The sequence below is a fragment of the Mesoplodon densirostris genome, chromosome 5, assembly GCF_025265405.1.
Source record: "Mesoplodon densirostris isolate mMesDen1 chromosome 5, mMesDen1 primary haplotype, whole genome shotgun sequence".
NCBI lineage: Eukaryota > Metazoa > Chordata > Mammalia > Artiodactyla > Ziphiidae > Mesoplodon > Mesoplodon densirostris.
Window position 1 is genome coordinate 124,831,126 of NC_082665.1, and position 18,501 is coordinate 124,849,626.

The following is an 18,501-nucleotide window of genomic DNA, read 5'->3' on the forward strand; positions in this document are numbered from 1 at the left end:
CTTGGATAACATAGAGCACTTTTTATAGGCAACTGTGTAAAGCACATTTTATCTATTTAAAACTTTTAAGACACTTTGTTTTACTGCCCATCAAAATACATTTATAAATAGAAAAGAATCAGTATGGTAACAAGAGAAGCAATTTTACATTTAACGGAAACTTCCAAAAAATTAATTACAACATGATGCTGCAGGATCTACAAATAAATAATGAGGACTAAACTGTGTTTCACATTTTCTTTTCATTTTTTAAAAAATCATGTAACAATGAGAATGAAAAAAAAATACAGTGAACTTTTATTTCCAAAATAAAAACAAATTTGAATTACGGCAGTGCCATATAATACAAGGCATTTGTTGGCATATGTCATCTTTAAACTGCATTCCACAGTCTATAGTTCTTTTGTAACATACAATAGAGTAACAAACTCTTTTTTTTCTTTTTTTTTTTTAAACCAGGGGCGAGTTTCCAAAGATCAGTGTGAAGTGTTACAGAAATAATTAAAGGAAGGAAATAATAATCACAGAAGTTATAATGCTTGTTTGAGGCTCCAGAATAATAATTAAAAAAAAAATCACTGGTATCATGCTTACGGGGTACACACCTGGGTGTGTTCCGTGAACACAAATTTTCATTTTTAATACCAAACAATCCGATGCTTCACCTGGGGCTGCCAAGCAGTTTGTAAAAGAGAGCAAAACGCTTAGTGCAGTCTGAATCATCCTTTCTCGACTTTCCTGTTTGTGCAAGTTTCTGAAGATTCATTGGCCAAACAATGGACAACAAGGTTTGCTGAGCGAGTACAGAGTGGACCTTCCGTGTCGTTAGTCAATTTCACTGGTGATGATGGAGGAAAAGAAGACTTTCATCTCAGTCTTTGACGTCGGCGTTAATGTCTGTATTCCCTTCCACCGCCAGCTCGTCTTCTAGTTTCACCGAGAAAAGGGTGTTAGCATTTTTGTCTTGGACACTCTCCTCCAAATCCTTAAGCAACTCCTCTTCCTTGTACTCGGCCACGTCCACCTCCAGGCCCGAGTTGTCCTTCAGCTTGCCGTGATGTTTGAGATAGTACCGCTGGTTCTGAAAGAACTTGATGATGGTGTACTTGGGCAGGTCCAGCTGAGCGGACAGAGTCTGGATGGCCTCCTCGTCCGGGTACAGGCCCACGTCCTGGATGAAGCTCTGCAGGATGCCCAGCGCCTCCACTGAGATCTTGGTCCGCGGCCGCGCCTTCTGCCGGCTCTCGTCCTCCGCCTCGGCGGGCGCGGCCACGGTGGGCTGCCGCGGGGGTAGCCGGGGCCCGGCCGGAGGCTGCTGCACCTGCGCCTGCGCGGGGGGCGGCGCCGGCTGCGGCTGTGCCTGCGGTTGCTGCAGGAAAGAAACAAGTACAAGGTCAGCGGCGCGCTTGGCCACCGTGCACGCAGGATCGGCCACTGCGCTGCGGCCTCTCCCACTGCGCATGCGGCCTCCCAACGAGCGAGCACGTGGTCAGGGATCCCACATGCACCTGCCTGGACCGGGACGGGGACAGGGATCCTGGGCGAAAAGGCAAGCCAGCTAAATGGCCCACAGTACTAGGAAGAAAGTCAAAATGATCACCAGGAAGGGAGGAATTAAGAGGGCTTGGGGGGCTCCTGGGCTTCCTCGTCAGAGGTTAGGCTAGCTCACGGTGGCTGGAACTCGGCGCTCTGAAAATGTGAGCCATAAACCTCACCAGAAGGATACGCATCAGAGGCGAAGACAGCAAAGCAAATTATGTCAATAATTGACAAAGATTTTAAATGAAGATTGGGAAGTAAGGATTTCAAAGGCATTTTCGAAAGGTGAGCTGTGGAGACTTGGGGAAGGAAATGTGTGTTTTGTCCCATTTCATTGGATGGGTAAAACGTTGAGCAAGCATACGCATACAAAGTCTTATTTTCGTTGCAAATAAAATGGGTAAGCCTCTGCTCTTCTGCAGCATAGCCCTTGTGAATCCAAAGGGTTTTTGAGATTGTCACGTGTGAATGTCCTACTAGACAGTTTCAATCTAACAGACACACAGATTTCTTACCAAATTGCACTGGGCTGACACTGCAAGTTTGTTTCTTACCAAAAAGTAAAGGTTCCATCCATCCCACAACGGCTAGCAAATTGTTTTGTCTATACTAAACTCATATGTGATTAGGATTTAAATTTAGTGTATACAGACACTTTTTCATAATTAGTATCTGTATATATGCTGTAATTTCCATACACAATCATACATAACAAACGTGTGACACATGCACATAATATATACATTCCATATCCAAGGTTCTTATCAGCAAAGCAAATCAACCCGAGGAAGCCCAAAATACTAGAACGTTTGTACTGTGCCCTAAACATTTCCTTAATCCCCCTAAGAAGCAATTTTATTAAAAACGATTTACATTTTCAAACAAGTACTATTTTTTTTAACTTAACACATGTCTTTTTTGTTTCTGTTTTTGCTAAACAGTAAATTTTTCAGGCTTTCACGATTATTTTAGTGCTTGATATTCTAAGGGATTCTCTTTTTCAATTTATCTTTAATATATAGTCAAAGGTTTTTTTTCCCTTAGTGGGTGGATAATGCTATTATTGTGTACATATGTGTGTGCGTGTGTGTGTGTGTATTCCTCCCCTTCCCGCGGCCCCTCCCCCCAATAGCAATACCAAGAAATAACACGCAGGTGATTCAACAAAGAGAGCATAGAGTTTTAGGACTCTGGAAGGCAATGGCATTTTCCCTGAAAGGGGAAAGCTAAAGCGTCCCCTTAGATTTAACACAAATAATTTGTACAGCTCAAGTTCAATTTCAACACACTTCCTAAGCAATGGAGGCTAACAACGACCTGGACCCAGAGCTTCCCAATCTGAATTCAGTGGGGATGAATTTAGTGGATCCACTTAGTGGATGAGTGGAGACAGGTCGCGGGACGAGACAAGCTGAGCCCGAGGCTGACTCTGCCGGCACAGTGATCATCGGCCAATGCCGCGGTTAGCATGGCCTTTGCAAGGTTGAGCATCCTGACCAAGAGAGCAGGTCTTGGCACCACCCTCTCTGTGTGTCTCTGTCTTGCTGGCATAGGTAACTTGTGCCTGCTCACCTGAGGAGCAGCACCACGCCACGGTGCAGGGGTTGGCAGGCCTGGCAAGAAAACGCCTCTAGACTCTCCTTTCCCAGGGGTCTTGGGAGAGGGGCTCTAAAGGAAAGACAGACAAACGTGACTCACCCCTAACCTGTGCTCCCTAAGGCTGTGAGGATAGAGCTACAAAGTGAAGGCAGGGCCAGGGAGTCAGAAGCCAGAAGCCAATTTAGTTTCCCTCCCCTCCTCTCTTTTGGACAGAATCCAAGGTATACAGTTGTGATCCAATAAACTTCCTGTACAGAAACAGCAGTCATGCCTTTCCTTGGGGACAGTATTGGTACTCATTAAAAAAAGAGGTGGCGTTCTAAAAATTCTGATTTTTCAAAAGCGACAACAAAATTCTTAAGCTCTCACACAACAAAACAACCCAATTCTAACAAAGACAGACTTGCCAAATAAGTGTAGAAGGGGGTTCCAACGCTTTGGGGGAGGGGAGATGAGAGGAGAGGAACACAATACACATGTTGGAACACGTGTGTTCATTTCCCTTTTCTCCCCCTGAGTGAGATGGCAGTGTATTGTTATCTCTTGCTCAGAAGCCTATGTTTAGACTGGGGGAAAGAAGAGAAACGTTCGTCTCCCTGCTAAGTTTAAACCTCTATTTACCGAGTGTTATATTGAATTGGCCAAGGTAAACGAACCTGAATCTGCTCTGCGGGCACGTGGATGATGTGGGGCGGCCGGTCGCCATGGTGATGCACCGCATTGCTCTCCTGTTCATAAATGGCATCGCGTTCAGGCTGAGGGAGACTGAGGAACCTTCGGATCATGGAGAGGTTCTCCCACAGGGTCCTGTTTTCTGGAGAAGGATCTTCTTTCCATCGTAATAGCTCACACAGCCACCCCTTAGAGACAAGGGCATAACAGGTCAGTTCAGACTGATGGCAGGGGGAGGTGAAGGGGGGTCGGCTGACATTTTCCATTAGGAGCTAAAAAGGAAGGACCCTGGGAAGTTAACCTTCTTCACAAGCTAAAAACACTCCAGGACCTTCCCTGGTGGCGCAGTGGTTAAGAATCTGCCTGCCAACTCAGCGGACATGGGTTAGAGCCCTGGAAGATCTCACATGCCGTGGAGCAACTAAGCCCGTGCGCCACAACTACTGAGCCCATGTGCCACAACTACTGAAGCCCGCACGCCTAGAGCCCGTGCTCCACAACAAGAGAAGCCACCGCAATGAGAAGCCCGCGCACCGCAAGGAAGAGTAGCCCCTGCTCGCCGCAACTAGAGAAAGCCCATGTGCAGCAACGAAGACCCAACGCAGCTAAAAATAAATAATTAATAAAGATAAAATAAAAAATAAAAACACCCCAATCTGTTAAAAAAAATTTTTTTTAACCTGTTAAGAGATAATAGCTGTGGCTATCGTGGAAGAGGGCTTTTTTTTTTTTGTATTAGAAAGGCAACTCTGTGTGAACATGTGTGTGTGTAAGTGTGCAGGAAAGGGAGAGAAAGGACGTGTGCAGTTATGTGAGCAAGAATGTTGTCCAAGGTAAGGCACTGTATTTAGAATGAGCATTAGAAGAATTCTCCAAGACAGAACTTTGCAGAAAGACACCTCGGAGTCCTCCCTGCTGCTATGTACACACATGGTTCATCAAGTGAGCATTTTAATAGAATTCCTGGGCTAAGAGACGAGGAAATGTCCAACGAATGCCAAAACCTGAACCTCTCTGATGCCTCCTAAGGCCCAGTTTCTGATCTTCAGATTCTCAAGAACCGAGTGGTCCGACAGAGTACGCTGTCTCACATTCTCATGTCTCACATTCTCTAATCATCTCAAACCTTCTTTATCTTGGCCGCCACGATGGACACTAAGCAATGGGGTGGATTGCAATGGGGTGGACAGGAAGAGGGAAGAGGTCCCACCCACACCCCCTTCACCAGCCAAGGCAACCAGCCCCAGCTGCCGTGCTGCCTGTTGTTGGCCTACAACCATACTCTTTTCTGGAGAAATGTCTTGGAGCCATCACACCTGGAGATGCCCGGATGCTTACTCTACCCCTTACTAGCCCCTTCACCCTGGGGTGGCCAGCGACTGGCTGACCCACCCTCTTGCCCCACAGTGACGACTCACTCTATCCTTTAGAGATGGCCAGAGATGGCCCTCCCCAACCTTCTCATTGCCTTTCCCCATCAATACGGACTTTACCTGAGACCACGTTCTTTCCTGACCTCTCCCTCTTTCTTGTTCTCCTGAATGCCTGCCGGGTCCTTCACCAAATCATGAGCCCCTGATTCCTTATCTTAGCCTCTGTTTTAGGGAACTCGACCTAAGATAAAGGGGTTTCTTGGAAATTCTAAGTAAATTAGTTGGATGGGAATGGAAAGAGTACAGTTTAGTATCTGATTTTTAGAACTGGCCAAAGGGAGTTGCTTTTTTGTTGTTGTTACTTCTGGGTGACATCAGAAAATGGTGTGACTTTCCTTTCCTTCTTCTCAAACTGAACCACTGGAGAAATTCTCTTCTAACTGTAATATACAGTGGGAAGAAGCAAGGCCTATTCTCCCTGAAATGGCCTATTTGAAACATTTTAAGAGGAAAGATGGAGACTGATAACACTAGCTTCCCAAGGCACACCTACCACCCAGTCAAGGGTGACAGCTGCTAAACCTCATGACATCTACCAGCCTTAACCCTAACTAAGAGGCCTTTGATTCTCCATTCAACATGTTGTTTAATTAAACAAATAATTAACCTACAGACGGTCATGTAATCATGCACTCATTTGATGCTACTGAATGCATAATTCCAGGCTAAGAGAACAGACAGTAAACTGAAGATTTACCTGAAAGAATATTAGCTCAATAAAAAATAAAAGTAACTGTGATGACAGTGTCACTGAACATGCTTCTCTTCTAACCATGGCAGTTCTATGCTTCTTTCTGGAATCATATGGTGACATGTCACATTTTAGCTCTATTTATGTGAATAGAACATTAACTACAAAACTGTATTTGAGTATTTGAAATATTTGAGACCCACTTGCATATGGTGCCCCAGAGATGTTTATTTAGCTCTTACTGACAAATATTTGCTCTCTCGATTAAGCCATGAAAATATTTTGTATTTTCCTACATCTAAGCTATTTTTTTACACTTTACCTCTATGTTTTGATGCAGGGCAGGTTTTAGATCTGTCTTCCTGAAGGCTTGAATATTAACTATGGTTAAGATTATCCCCCCCACCCCTGTCTCCATTCTTCAGCTATAGCAATTGACAGGCCCCTATGCCTAAACACAGCAAATCGCTACAATTTTATTTACCATTCAAGAGATGTTAGAAGGTTCATCAAGAACAGACTAGTTTTTTTCCCCTTTACTTAGCTAGAATTATACTATTGCAATAAGTGCTTAACATTGAGCATGTCTTTTTTTTCTTAGCAATAAATGCTTGTAACTAAAAATTGCTAAAAGTTAAATTAAGAACGACTCGTAAGGAAATCTCAGAGAAAGCTGAAGAACTCCAATAATTTTTCGAATCCTTTTAGAAACTTTTAAAAGTAACACAGAGATCAGTTAGCACTTGCATATATGTGAAAAAAAACAAACAAACATGTGGATCACAGATGTTCTTTGGAAAAGAAAATCATTAGTTCTTTTAAAATGGCTAATAATGATAGTTAATTCCTAAACAATCACACTCATGCTGGTTTCACAAATATTTCAGAAAAAGAGCCCTGACTCATTCAACAAATATTTTGCTCATATTGTCACTTCTTTGTCTCTATACTTATGAGACAGATTCTTATTTTTATTAATTGCGCATGACTAACATAACATTTCCAGTAGTTTGCTATTAACCTCTGCCCTTAAATAATACTTCTAATTCCTTATCTAAAAATAATGTGATGAATTATAAATCTGAAGCATGTCTCCGCTAGCCTTTCAAGAGACGTGATGATTTTAAGAGACTGAAATCAGATGCTTCTTAGAAAAATATTTAACGGTGCGTGCAGCTGGGAACTGTTAGTTCTACAAGGGTATTCCAAAAAACAAAAATGGGGGGAGGGGCGGTGTGCTGTGCGTCGCCCTCAACAAATAACGGAAAACAGATATTCTGACAGGCTAGTTCTTTGTCAGCAGAGAAATCAACTGGCTCATTCCCAATTTACACTGGCAAAAAGAAGATCAATTTATTATAATACCATTTAAACACGTCGGAATATTCCGACGCCCTCAAATCCTATCGATCGAGACTCTATTAATGATGACAGTAATCTGATCTATGCTTTGCAGAAAGTGACGAAAAAAGCCAAATGCTTTCTAATTCCCCAATACCTTTTCCTAGGTCACTTCTCCATAAGCTGTATTATTAGGGCAAATAAAGACAATGATATGTCAGAATACTGGTAATATGTAACAAATAAAAATAATGATTTCCCCATGTACTAGATTGGTTTTTTAAATGATACACGCATAGATTTACTGGGTGGAGGAGGTGAATAAGGTGCTGCACTTTGTTGCAAAATGTGAACATAATTACCTTTTAAGCCAGGTCTCTGGGACTTAAAATATCATAAGACCATAGGCGGGGGTAGGGAACTGCTCTGACAATTAAATTAGATCACAACTGTTCTGAACAGTAGAAAAGACAGGAGACTAACAGCCTTAAAATAATGAGACTGATCTATTCTCAGAAAACTAAAATGGCACAAGGAGCAACCTAAACTTTAAATGGAGTAAATTTGCAACATTACGCTGAATATAAAGAGGGGAAAATATAAACAGTAGCCACATGTAAATAAATAAGTAAAACTTTCAGGATGTTCCTACTTTTCAAACTGACAAAGTTTAATTTGACACCTTCTGTTCTAAACCCTTTGTTTCTATTCAAAATCACGCCTTGAGCTGTTGCTATCAATCACAGCACTTCCCCTATTACTTAAAAAAACTGGCATGGACCCTGAACAAGCTGAAAATGCCATGCAGATGAATTCTGAGATAATATGTTCAAACCTGTTATAGACAACACAAATCCTGTAAAGTTATGTATTGTAAACCTACATTTATTGAGAACTAAAAGTCTTGAATCCATCTGCCACAAAGGAAATACTGTTATGTACTTTATAGGAACCGAGAACCATCTGTAAATGTCTTGCCACTGTAAGCAAGAAAATGGTGAAGATGCTAAACCTCAGACTGTATGAAATCAATAACATTCTTTGGACTGGTTTTGGTTAGGGAATCTATGAAAGACATGGAAGATCAGAGGGGGAGAAAAAGGAAAAGAGAAAATGCAGAACGACTGCCAAACCAGTACTGAAAAAAAGCAAAACAAACTCAATGACAACACAATGGCAATTTATCATGGTCCATGAAACACATGACTGTATGCTCATTTTAAAGGAAAAATTAGCAGTTCTAAACTCAATATTCTAATGATGTGCTTTACCGACAGAATCTTGTTGTACCACATTGAAATAAAAATTCTGGCACCTTCATCTCTCAGCTGCTTAATTTCCACCCAAACTCAATCTCTGATTTCCACTCCACTCTTTTTAGAACAGTTAATTCAAGTCAATTCGCTGCTTCTATCATTTTAACAGATAAGGGGTGCACAGTGATTTTTAACTGAGTCAGGAAAGCAACCTCATTTCACGAATGAATTTATTGTACCTAGGCTTCCTCACACACATAAAAAGAGAACCCTTACAAGGCCTGGTCTGTGACAGAGCTGGGAGCACATAACACAACTAATTTTCCAGGGGAAAAGAGACTTCAGTGTTCTCTGAGAGAACAAAAAAAAGTCATTTAATACACTATACAGATATGTATATATATTGTTATGTACATATACATTTTAAGCCCAAGAGCTATAAAAAGAGAAAGAAAATGACAAATAATTCTCCCTGCAATTAAGAAGGAAAAAACATTAAAAAAAAACCAGAATGGGTAATTTGAATTCTAAAAAGCAAAACATTTCACAGTCTGTATTTATTCTCCCACCCCTTACCCTCATCTTTCATGTGTTATGTGCAGGAGTATTTTGTTCCAATCTCTGGGGCATATAGTATAATAATATATGATATTAAAAGAAATCAATCTAAATAGGGAGGTATTTGATACAAACATTCTAGTGGAAAGCATGAATTACATTTTAGCAAGTATTAGGAACAGGATTAAGTACATAATCCATTAAATAGTACTTCTCACACACAAAAATTTAAGTACTGTAAACTAAACTACACCAGGCATTTTGAATGAGTACATTTTCAACAACAACTAACTAGAGAGCTAGCAATTTATCATTCAGCAAATAATTTTCTACTTTTAAAAGAATCTGTTACTTATGCTAATGAAGACAGTTTTTAATTTGCCCACAAACATGCTAATAGAGGGCAATATTTTTTTTAATTTACAAAGCTATCTGAGCTCGTGGGTAATTTCATATAAATGTTCTATAAGCTGGGGTGGGGGGGAAATGGGTTCTAATTGTCAGAACTACTGAATCTTTTACCTACCCCAACATAAAGGTTGAAAGATATCACAAAAGATGCAGTGACTAATGGTGTTTTAAACCACCCCCTGAATGTTCCAGAAGGGTTCCATTTTCACACTTTTTGTGCTTTATGTACACTCTGCCTCAAATATAGTATTAATACATATTACTTCCTCCATGCCCCTAATGCAGAGACACACAAGGCCTGATGGGGGTACAATCCCACTTCTGGGTGTGAGGCCTGCATCCTTCCTTCCTTCACACAACTTTAAACCTTTTTTTTCAAGAACAATCATAATACTTTGAACAGTGAGAAACAAAACAGAGGCAAAGCACTACTGAAAGCATTTTCAATTATTTACTAGGTTAAAAGGGTGAAATGATACTTTAAATACATCAGATTTCATCGTCTGGGTCATTTTTTGGTGGCAAAGTGGTATTGATCTTTCCAAATGCTGAAAATTAACTATTTTCCAGAAGGTCATTATTTGATTAAAGGCATTAAAGTTGAGGGCAAAGAAGCGATGCACTTTTTTCTCCCCATTCAAATCATCATATAATTTAATAAAAACCATCCCCTCATGTCCTGTAATAAAAACGCTTATCTTAAGATATTGTTCTTTACCTAACATATTAACCTTTAAATGTTATGAAGTTCTTGAGGAGAAAAACCTTTGCTAAAGCAGATTATTCTATAACATAATGAGAGGTCCTTGCCATTAACATTAATAAAGATACATGTTCTCCATGGAATTAGCAGGAAATACATGAATCTTCCTTTCCAGTTTACTAATATCTACTTTGTGTAAAGAGAATTTCAGCAGGCACTACAAGTAACTTTTTCCTGCTAAGTTAACATTGGTTGGATTCAAGAAAACATGGGAAATAAATTTGAATAGAGGCGCAGCAATAAATGCATTTGCCATTCGAAAAGTAGCATATTATACTCACTTTATTCAAAGATGGGTTTTAAAAAGAAACATACTTAAATGGGAAATATGTATATGTGTGTGTATCCCCAAATATATTTTATTTTCAAGGTGTGGTTTCTGATGCTTGTATTTTTGCTGGGGGAAAAAAAACCCAATCATACTAGTTTTTTAAATTATTACTATTTTAAACGTCTAAACTGTTACTGTTTTAAACTCTCTCCAGACTCTATAGTTTATTTAAGGGACTCAATATCTTAGCCAAAAATCTGTGGGTTTCCATACTGTGGTAGTAATAGGACATAAAATGGCTACCCATGAACTTCTCACTTGAGTAAATTTTTGCCACTTTGTCTTTAAGAGGTTAAGTGCATCTAGCAGAGTTTCTGGAGGTTTGGCATTTGTGAAAAGAAATGTTTCTACAATCTAGGGGAAGCTCACATTAAAATTTACTGAATTTAGAAGGTATATTCAGAATCACTGGTAAATGATTTTTATTTTTCAATTTTGCTTAAAATTTAACCAAGCCAAAAAAAAAAAAAAAAAGACATCATTTGTTTTCTGTGGTTTGATTGTTCACCTCTTTTTTACCTTCTGACTTTAGGGAACACATAAATATGGTGTTTTCTTTTCCTATAGATTGTTTGGTGCCTAACAAGATTATCAGATGGCCAGGGTAGATAAAAACATAAAAATGGTTCTCACTTAAGACTGTCAGGGAAGTTTTAAAGAATATTTTCAAGAAGAATCTGAGAAGGAGTAAAAGGAGGACTGAAGATAAAACTATGAAATTCTAGACAACATATTAAACTAGCTGGCAAGAAGATAATCTCTTAATTTGACTGAAACAGAGGATTTCCAAAGAAAGCCTTCATTCTACTTTTAAAAAAGTATATTTGGAAGATATCTAATTTAAAGATTATTTTTTCATAGGCTTCAAAGCTGCTTTCAGGATGGTTTCTTCAAAGTTTAAATGAAACAAATAAAAATCTGGCTTACATGTCCAATACCTGAATACAGACTTTGAAAAAGAATTTGTTTTTCCCTCTCAATCCAGGATTTTTTTTTTTTTTTTGCGGTACGCAGGCCTCTCACTGTTGTGGTCTCTCCCACTGCGGAGCACAGGCTCCAGACGCACAGGCTCAGCGGCCATGGCTCACGGGCCCAGCCGCTCCACGGCATGTGGGATCTTCCCGGACTGGGGCACGAACCCATGTCCCCTGCATCGGCAGGCAGACTCTCAACCACTGCACCACCAGCGAAGCCCCAGGATGTACTTTTGACATTACGTAAGTTTCAGTGATATGCTTTGGCTCTTGTTGAACATTTATACTCTCTGTCTTAAAAATCTTAAGGGAGGGGAGGGATAAATTAGGAGTTTGAGATTAACATGCACACACTCCTATATACAAAATAGATAACCAACAAGGACCTACTGTATAGCACAGGGAACTCTACTTAATACCTTGTAATAACCTATAAGGGAAAAGAATCTGAAAAAAGAATAGATATATAGATATTAAACTGAATCACTCTGCTGTACACTTGAAACACAACATTGTAAATTAACTATACTTCAGTTTAAAAAAATCCAAAGAAATAAAAAATAAAATACCGCATCTGTTTAACAAAAAAATCTCAAGTTCTTATTCTCTCCTCACTCTTCATAGCAAGTGTCATTAAAAGACAGAAAACACCATATCCCCAAGGTTCATGCTGTAACACTTGCATCGATTTTCACCTCTGTTTCTACCATAAAAGAATCGTCTTCTCCTTTCCATTCTACCCACCACTGACTTGTCAGCGCTGGGGTACATTTTCCTTGAATGATGCTCTTAGGTACCAAACACTCTTTTTAATTATGTCCAATGGACAATTATCTTAATTTCTGAACAAAACAGTCTTTAAGTAATCACTCCTTTTCCTCTCTCAACTTAGGGGAAAGTGTATACCAATGACGACTAGAGTTTTGGGGAAGAATGAGAAGACAAGGGTTATCATAGAGAGTTGTGATCCCTACAAGAAGCAAATAAATACGATGCTTGACTTGGCCTGTGGAACTTCCTGACAGGTAAATACACAGGTTTAATTAAGCTTTCTTGAATCCCCTTCGTCCTCTTTGAGATGCCCTTGGAAAAGGGAGGCTGGGATGAAAACCACTGCTGTGGTCTTTGCTTTCAAACTACCCAAAGTTATCGTACTGCTCAAAATGACCTTCAAAGCTTCCCAAGACAGAGAAAAAGGTCACCCTCCCTAGAGGTCACTGAAGGTTCCTTCAATCACACTTAGGTCCTAATTCATCGGGCCAATTGTTAACTGTTGCCCATTTCCCCACATTCTACTCTATACTGTTCTCTCGAACAGGAAAGCACTGTCCCCTTTTTTTCTGCCCACCCGAATACTAACGGTCCTTCCAGCTACTCTCAACCACCTCAGTATACCAGTCCAGGGTTACATCCTGTTATAGGCATTTACGTATGCAACCTTGAGCAAATTACCTCTCTGAGCCCCAGATCTTCCTCTACAAAGTGCAGATAATAATGGTACTCATCTCACAAGACTGTGGCTGGTACAAATGAAATAGGATACGTTTAGCCCAGTGTCTGGTCCGTGATAACTACAAAAAGGTCTGATGGACTTAACCAAAAGCATTTCCCTTAAATGGCTCACAGTACATCTGGGAAGAGGCGACATTCAAAAATAACTACTAGAGCAAAGCAGTATGCAGTGAAGGTCAGTGAGGGGCAGATGTCCAGTGGGAAACAAGAGGAGAGGAAGAAGAGATCCACTGGGGTGGTCAAGGAAGTCTTTGCTGATGTAGAGTCATGTTGGTTTGGCTTTTAAGAATGGGCAGTATTTAGAGTGGGAAGAATAATTTAAAAAAAAAGATGAATTAGCAATATGTTAGGAAAAATAGACTAGTTGCTTTGGAATCCATTCTTTCGTCATTGCTTTTTACCATACTTTCTTGAGGATGCAACTTAATTACTGTGACTTCATCTCCTCTTTAAAATGTACTTCTAATATCTATTTGTTAAGAAAGTCTGGATTTTCATTTTAACACCTATTCTACTACTGACTAGCCCTGTAACCTTGGTCAAGTTCCTTGAGTTCTCTAGACCTCAATTTTCTCCTCTGTAAAGTGGGGGTAATGTTACCACCACTCACAGTGTTACTTAAATATACCTCAATAGGGAATTAAAAAGTGGGTATAGCATATGAATGAATGAAAGGCATATATATGCACACACACATGTGCATGCACGTATATGTGTATACATACATATGTATACGTACATGCATACACACATACACGTATGTGTGTATGCAAAGAACAAAATCAGGTTATCGCTAGTTAATTAGGATTATGGTTATTTATGTTTTTTCCTCCTTTATGCTTGCATCAAAATTTTTTTTCTAGATTGGCTAGTACTGTTTTTTAATTAAAAGAAAACATAGCAAACGGCTTCAATTAAAAAATATGATTTTTCTTCTTTGCTTCCTCCATAAGCGAACAATCATGAATTCCTGTCAATTCTACTCCTTCAGAAGGCGTCTTGAATTTGTTCCTTCTTTTCCATTCCTACTGCTCTGGTTCAGGCCCTCAGCATTTCTTCCACGAACTAAGGCTGATGGGTTTCTTTATTCCAATCCACCCCCATCTCTGTTACCTGAGTTACATTTATCATAAACAAATGTCAATGCAAAGAGCCCCCTGAACAGCATACTCTACACTTTCCTTCACCCAAGGGGCTTGGAGACGCTTTAAGGCTCACACTTGAATGAGTGAGTGTAAAAATATAGCAAAAGATTTCCTGCAACACTGAAGCAGCAGTAAGCTGGGGGGGATCAGAGGAAAACAGAAAAATGGCACAGTCTGGGACATTTAGTTAGTGGCAAAAAACTGTATACACCTCTACAATTCCTGAGGGCATTGTGTATTGCAGCAAAGTCCAACAACTTACATTCATAATAATGTTGCATTTCAAAGGAATAAGATTCAAAGCGAGCTGAGCCTAGTAGGTGTAAGAGGCAGAGAAGCACTATTAAAGGCTTCTATCAAAGGCAAATACATTAGACTGTTTAAAGCAGAAGCTTTCTGGGAAACTTACCTTTTCCCAAATCCCTTGACCCCAATAAATATGTGCTCTTATACTGTAATATTATGAAGCAAATTTCTTATCATGTTGCATTCTTAAGTCACTATGAAAAATTTACAATCTTTATTTTTCTCTTCAAATTATGATGATCACTAAGAAAAACTGTTGCCGAATACCTGTCCATGCCACGTGCAAAAAAAAAACTATAAAAATATGAACGTATAAAATGAATAATTTTTAGGTTATGATTGACTTGATACACTGGTTTGTTTGCTGACAAAAATAATTTATTGTCAGGTTAATTTAAACAAATATTTCTGCCACTGCATTTTTAATTGATTTATATAAAACTTTTCGATATTGCAGATATCTCCTCAGATGAGCTATACTTTCCATTATGCATATTGAGGGGCTGGGAATTAAAAATTTAAATCTTCCCTCTATGATATTCTAGGAGAGATAACAAAAGAATTTTTAAAACCAGGGGAAGGCAATTTGGGATTGTAAAAGTTATGGGACTCATATCTTAGAGGAACAATCAAGCGGGCAGGGTCATTACAAGCTCCCAAGTTGCTTATGATTTTGCTGATAAAGTAACACCCATTTTGTGGCCAAAAACCACATCATTTTACTCATTATGCAAACCGACTCATCAGAAGTCGGCTTAACTGAGTGACTCAAATTTTGGGATTTAGAAGTAGGCTTTAAAAAAAGAAAGCGTAAGTATTTCTAGAAGCATCGTGGGGGTCCCAGTGATAATGGCCAGGTTAGAAATTTACCAATGAAAGGAGACAAGGGAGGCTGGGGCCACTCAGGCCGGCAGTTGCACCTCACAACCACTGGTCCTGTGTTACACTGGGGAGGGCAAGTCCAGAGAGGGGCCCGGGGCAGAAGGACAGGGGTGGAGTCTGGCCCTATCCTGTCTTTCTGAGCACAGGGTCCCCTGCTGGGACTACCTTAGGAATATGCCCACTTTTGTGAGGGCAAACTTGTGATCAGATGAATTTGCTTTTGAATCATTCCACCCTTCTACAAAAAACTACAAAGTGCCATCTACGTGGCATCTACTGTGAGGCTAAGAGATGCGGGGACAGACATAATAGGGAATTATTTCTCCCAGCACTTACTGTCCAGTGAGGTAAGAACAGCTTGAACTTCATGTGTAAGCTGATAGCAAAGGTGTAGTTTAACTGGCAAAAAGTTTCTAGCCTAAGGGCAAAGGTACTCTCTCCTCGAATGCTGGAGAAAGTTGCCTGTAAGGTTTTTGTCGTTGTTTGAAATGTCATTGCAATGATCTGATCATAAACCCTGCTTACATGCTCTGGAGTGAAGGGCACTTGAAAAAATAAGCATCGAAAAAGTAATAAACAAATAACAATTCTTTCCCAGGCAAATTCAAGAATTCCTCAGCTAACGTGTTAAAAAAACATATCATTTTTTCTTCCAACACACAACTTATCTAATCATTGGTCTCATCTCTTTTGCGCCATGGACCCTTCTGGCAGTCTGGTAAAGCCCACTGTTGTGAGAACAATGTTTTTATGTGCCTGAAATAAAATGCATAAAATTACGAAGAAAACCAACTGTACTGAAATACAGTCATCCAAACTGTATCATACAGTAATATATGTGCTTCTTTATTAACGTACCAAATAGCAAGATCTAGGAACAGATCTAATAACTACCGTAATTTTAGAGTGATGAGCAAAAAAATAGTATTTTGAGATATCTGCAATAAAAATGTGATAGGAAAATATTTGTGATTTTTATTGGTGACAAATTCATAGGTATTGCTAATACTACTGCGACTTGTTGCCTATATTGATAATTAAATAAAATGTCAAATTTCAGTAAGACATTAGTGAAAATAAAGTGTTTTTATTCTATTCAAGTTCATGCATGGACCCCCTGGGGGAAGATGGGACAGAGGTTAAGAACTCCTGAAGAGGGTGCCCCCTCCAGTATATATGTGTCTGTATACATACATAGATACATACACATATATATTTCAAATATTATTCCAGAACTATCTTATATAAGCTCCTAGTAGATTACAAAACTTTGGTATTTATAAGTTCTTGGAACAGATCTGCTTATCCTGTTTGTTTGTTTGTTTGCTTTTTGCCACTAAAGGACCATGCCTCTTAGAGATGGGTTGGAGGGAAACAGTTAATCACTAGTTAATGGTTCCCAGACTGTGTCCTGAGGAGGCCCAGCTTTCCACCAGGGGTGTTTCAGCAGTACCCTGGCTGTGTGTGTACATAGGGTGGGGTGTTGATGAGAACACCCCGCCCCCAACCAATCCTCAAGTCAATCAGAATGGGGGAAGACTTTTAGCCCACTTACGTATTTCAGTTCTGGATGAGCTTTTGTTCATAAAACAACAGTTTTACAGCTTGAAATTTCCTGATTGACAACTGCACTAGCACATATATATACCTCACTGTTTTTCCCTGGTCCTGTTACAAACTCAGTAAATGGGTTTACCACCTCTGAATAAAGAAAGCATCCATACTCTGACTTAGTTAACTAACGTCATACCACCCCAATAACTATAAAGGTAAGCAAGATTAGTAGAGTATCCTTTGAGAAATGTCTGTATGTGCCAGGAGAGGAACACTATCAATTTTCCAAAGACACCTGGGTTCCCCAAATAGAAGAGGATAAAGTAGCAGGGCAGATACAGGATGGAGGCGGGGAAAGGAATGGAATTAAGGCAGGTGCTTGCTGTTGGGGGCTGGAGGTAGAGGGGGGAAGGCTTACAAATCAAACAATGGTTGGTCTTTCCTCTCATCACCTCTTCAAAGAGCAAATGGTCACAAAGGACATGCCTTTAAGATGTGAGAACAGGGCAGAAGGAAGCTAGTCAAAGGATTAAAGAAAGAAAAGAAAGTGAGTAGGAAAGAGGGTAAAGGAAGTGGGGATAGGTAGAAAATGAGCACATAACCATCTCATCACTTTATATTATACATAATGCAATGCTAAGTTTATCCAAAAATATAAACACAATTTTCTGCCTAGAAATTAAGCTTGATGGATAAGGCTTTAGTCCTTATGGTTACCCAGGGTCCAAGTTATTTAGTCTCTTTAATCAAAATACTAAAATAAAATCATTACCCATTAGGCTATTACCCTTCCCCCAATCTCCAAACACACAAGCAAAAATTAATTGGAAGCCCGGAAGAAAGAAGGCAATTTAGACAGTAACAGCTTGGCATGGACTGAGCTGGATTTCCTAATAGCATTTGTCTGTTTGTGAATGTATATTTTATTTATAGCCTTCACTTTCTTGACCGTATTGAAAGTAATTTATTTTTACCTAATCTGCATTTCATTTAAACCACCAAATACTCCATCAATGTACCAGCCAAGTAACACCCTGACAAGCAGCCTAGTGTTGGTACCAGAAGTAAAATGGGTAAACATTTAAAGGACACACTTGGGGACGGGCACTCCTCAGCAGCTATTAAACGCTTGCTACAGGTACCAAGTTACAAACTGCAAATATGGGCTTCAGGATGTTCCTTCACATCAGCAGCCATTCCCTGCTTCCTCCTCCTGGCTTACTCTCCATTTCACGAACCTCTTCCAAACCTGTGATTTCTCACAGACTGAGTCTATTTTTTCCTCTTTGATGTGCTATCCTGCCCCTGAAGAACTTGCATTAATCCCCCAAAATGAGAAGTTAAAGGTGGACTTTCAGGCATCAGTGAAAAACCCAAAAAAGACATGTTAAAGGGGGAAACTCTTGAGCAATCTCTAAGTCATATGGTGTTGGCAACCACTACCTCACCACATAGTAAGCCAAGCCCACGCCCAACTGAATGAAGCTCACCTCCTCTCTACAGTGTCCTGACTTTGCTAGGTCCCTGATGAGAG

At 39.8% G+C, this 18,501-nt stretch overlaps 1 protein-coding gene across 2 annotated transcripts in view; it reads right to left on the minus strand.

The window, feature by feature from the left end:
• Window positions 1-223: 223 nt before the first annotated feature.
• Window positions 224-18,501, minus strand: part of SATB1 (SATB homeobox 1) — a 98,047-nt gene continuing 79,769 nt past the window's right edge. For both annotated transcript variants that reach the window (XM_060100166.1, XM_060100165.1), the window contains exons 10-11: window positions 3,795-3,998; window positions 224-1,369 (exon numbers count right to left, since the gene is read on the minus strand). In XM_060100166.1, coding sequence (XP_059956149.1) covers window positions 872-1,369; window positions 3,795-3,998 — 702 coding nt within the window. In that variant the 3' untranslated portion in view covers window positions 224-871. The remainder of the gene's footprint in view (window positions 1,370-3,794; window positions 3,999-18,501) is intronic.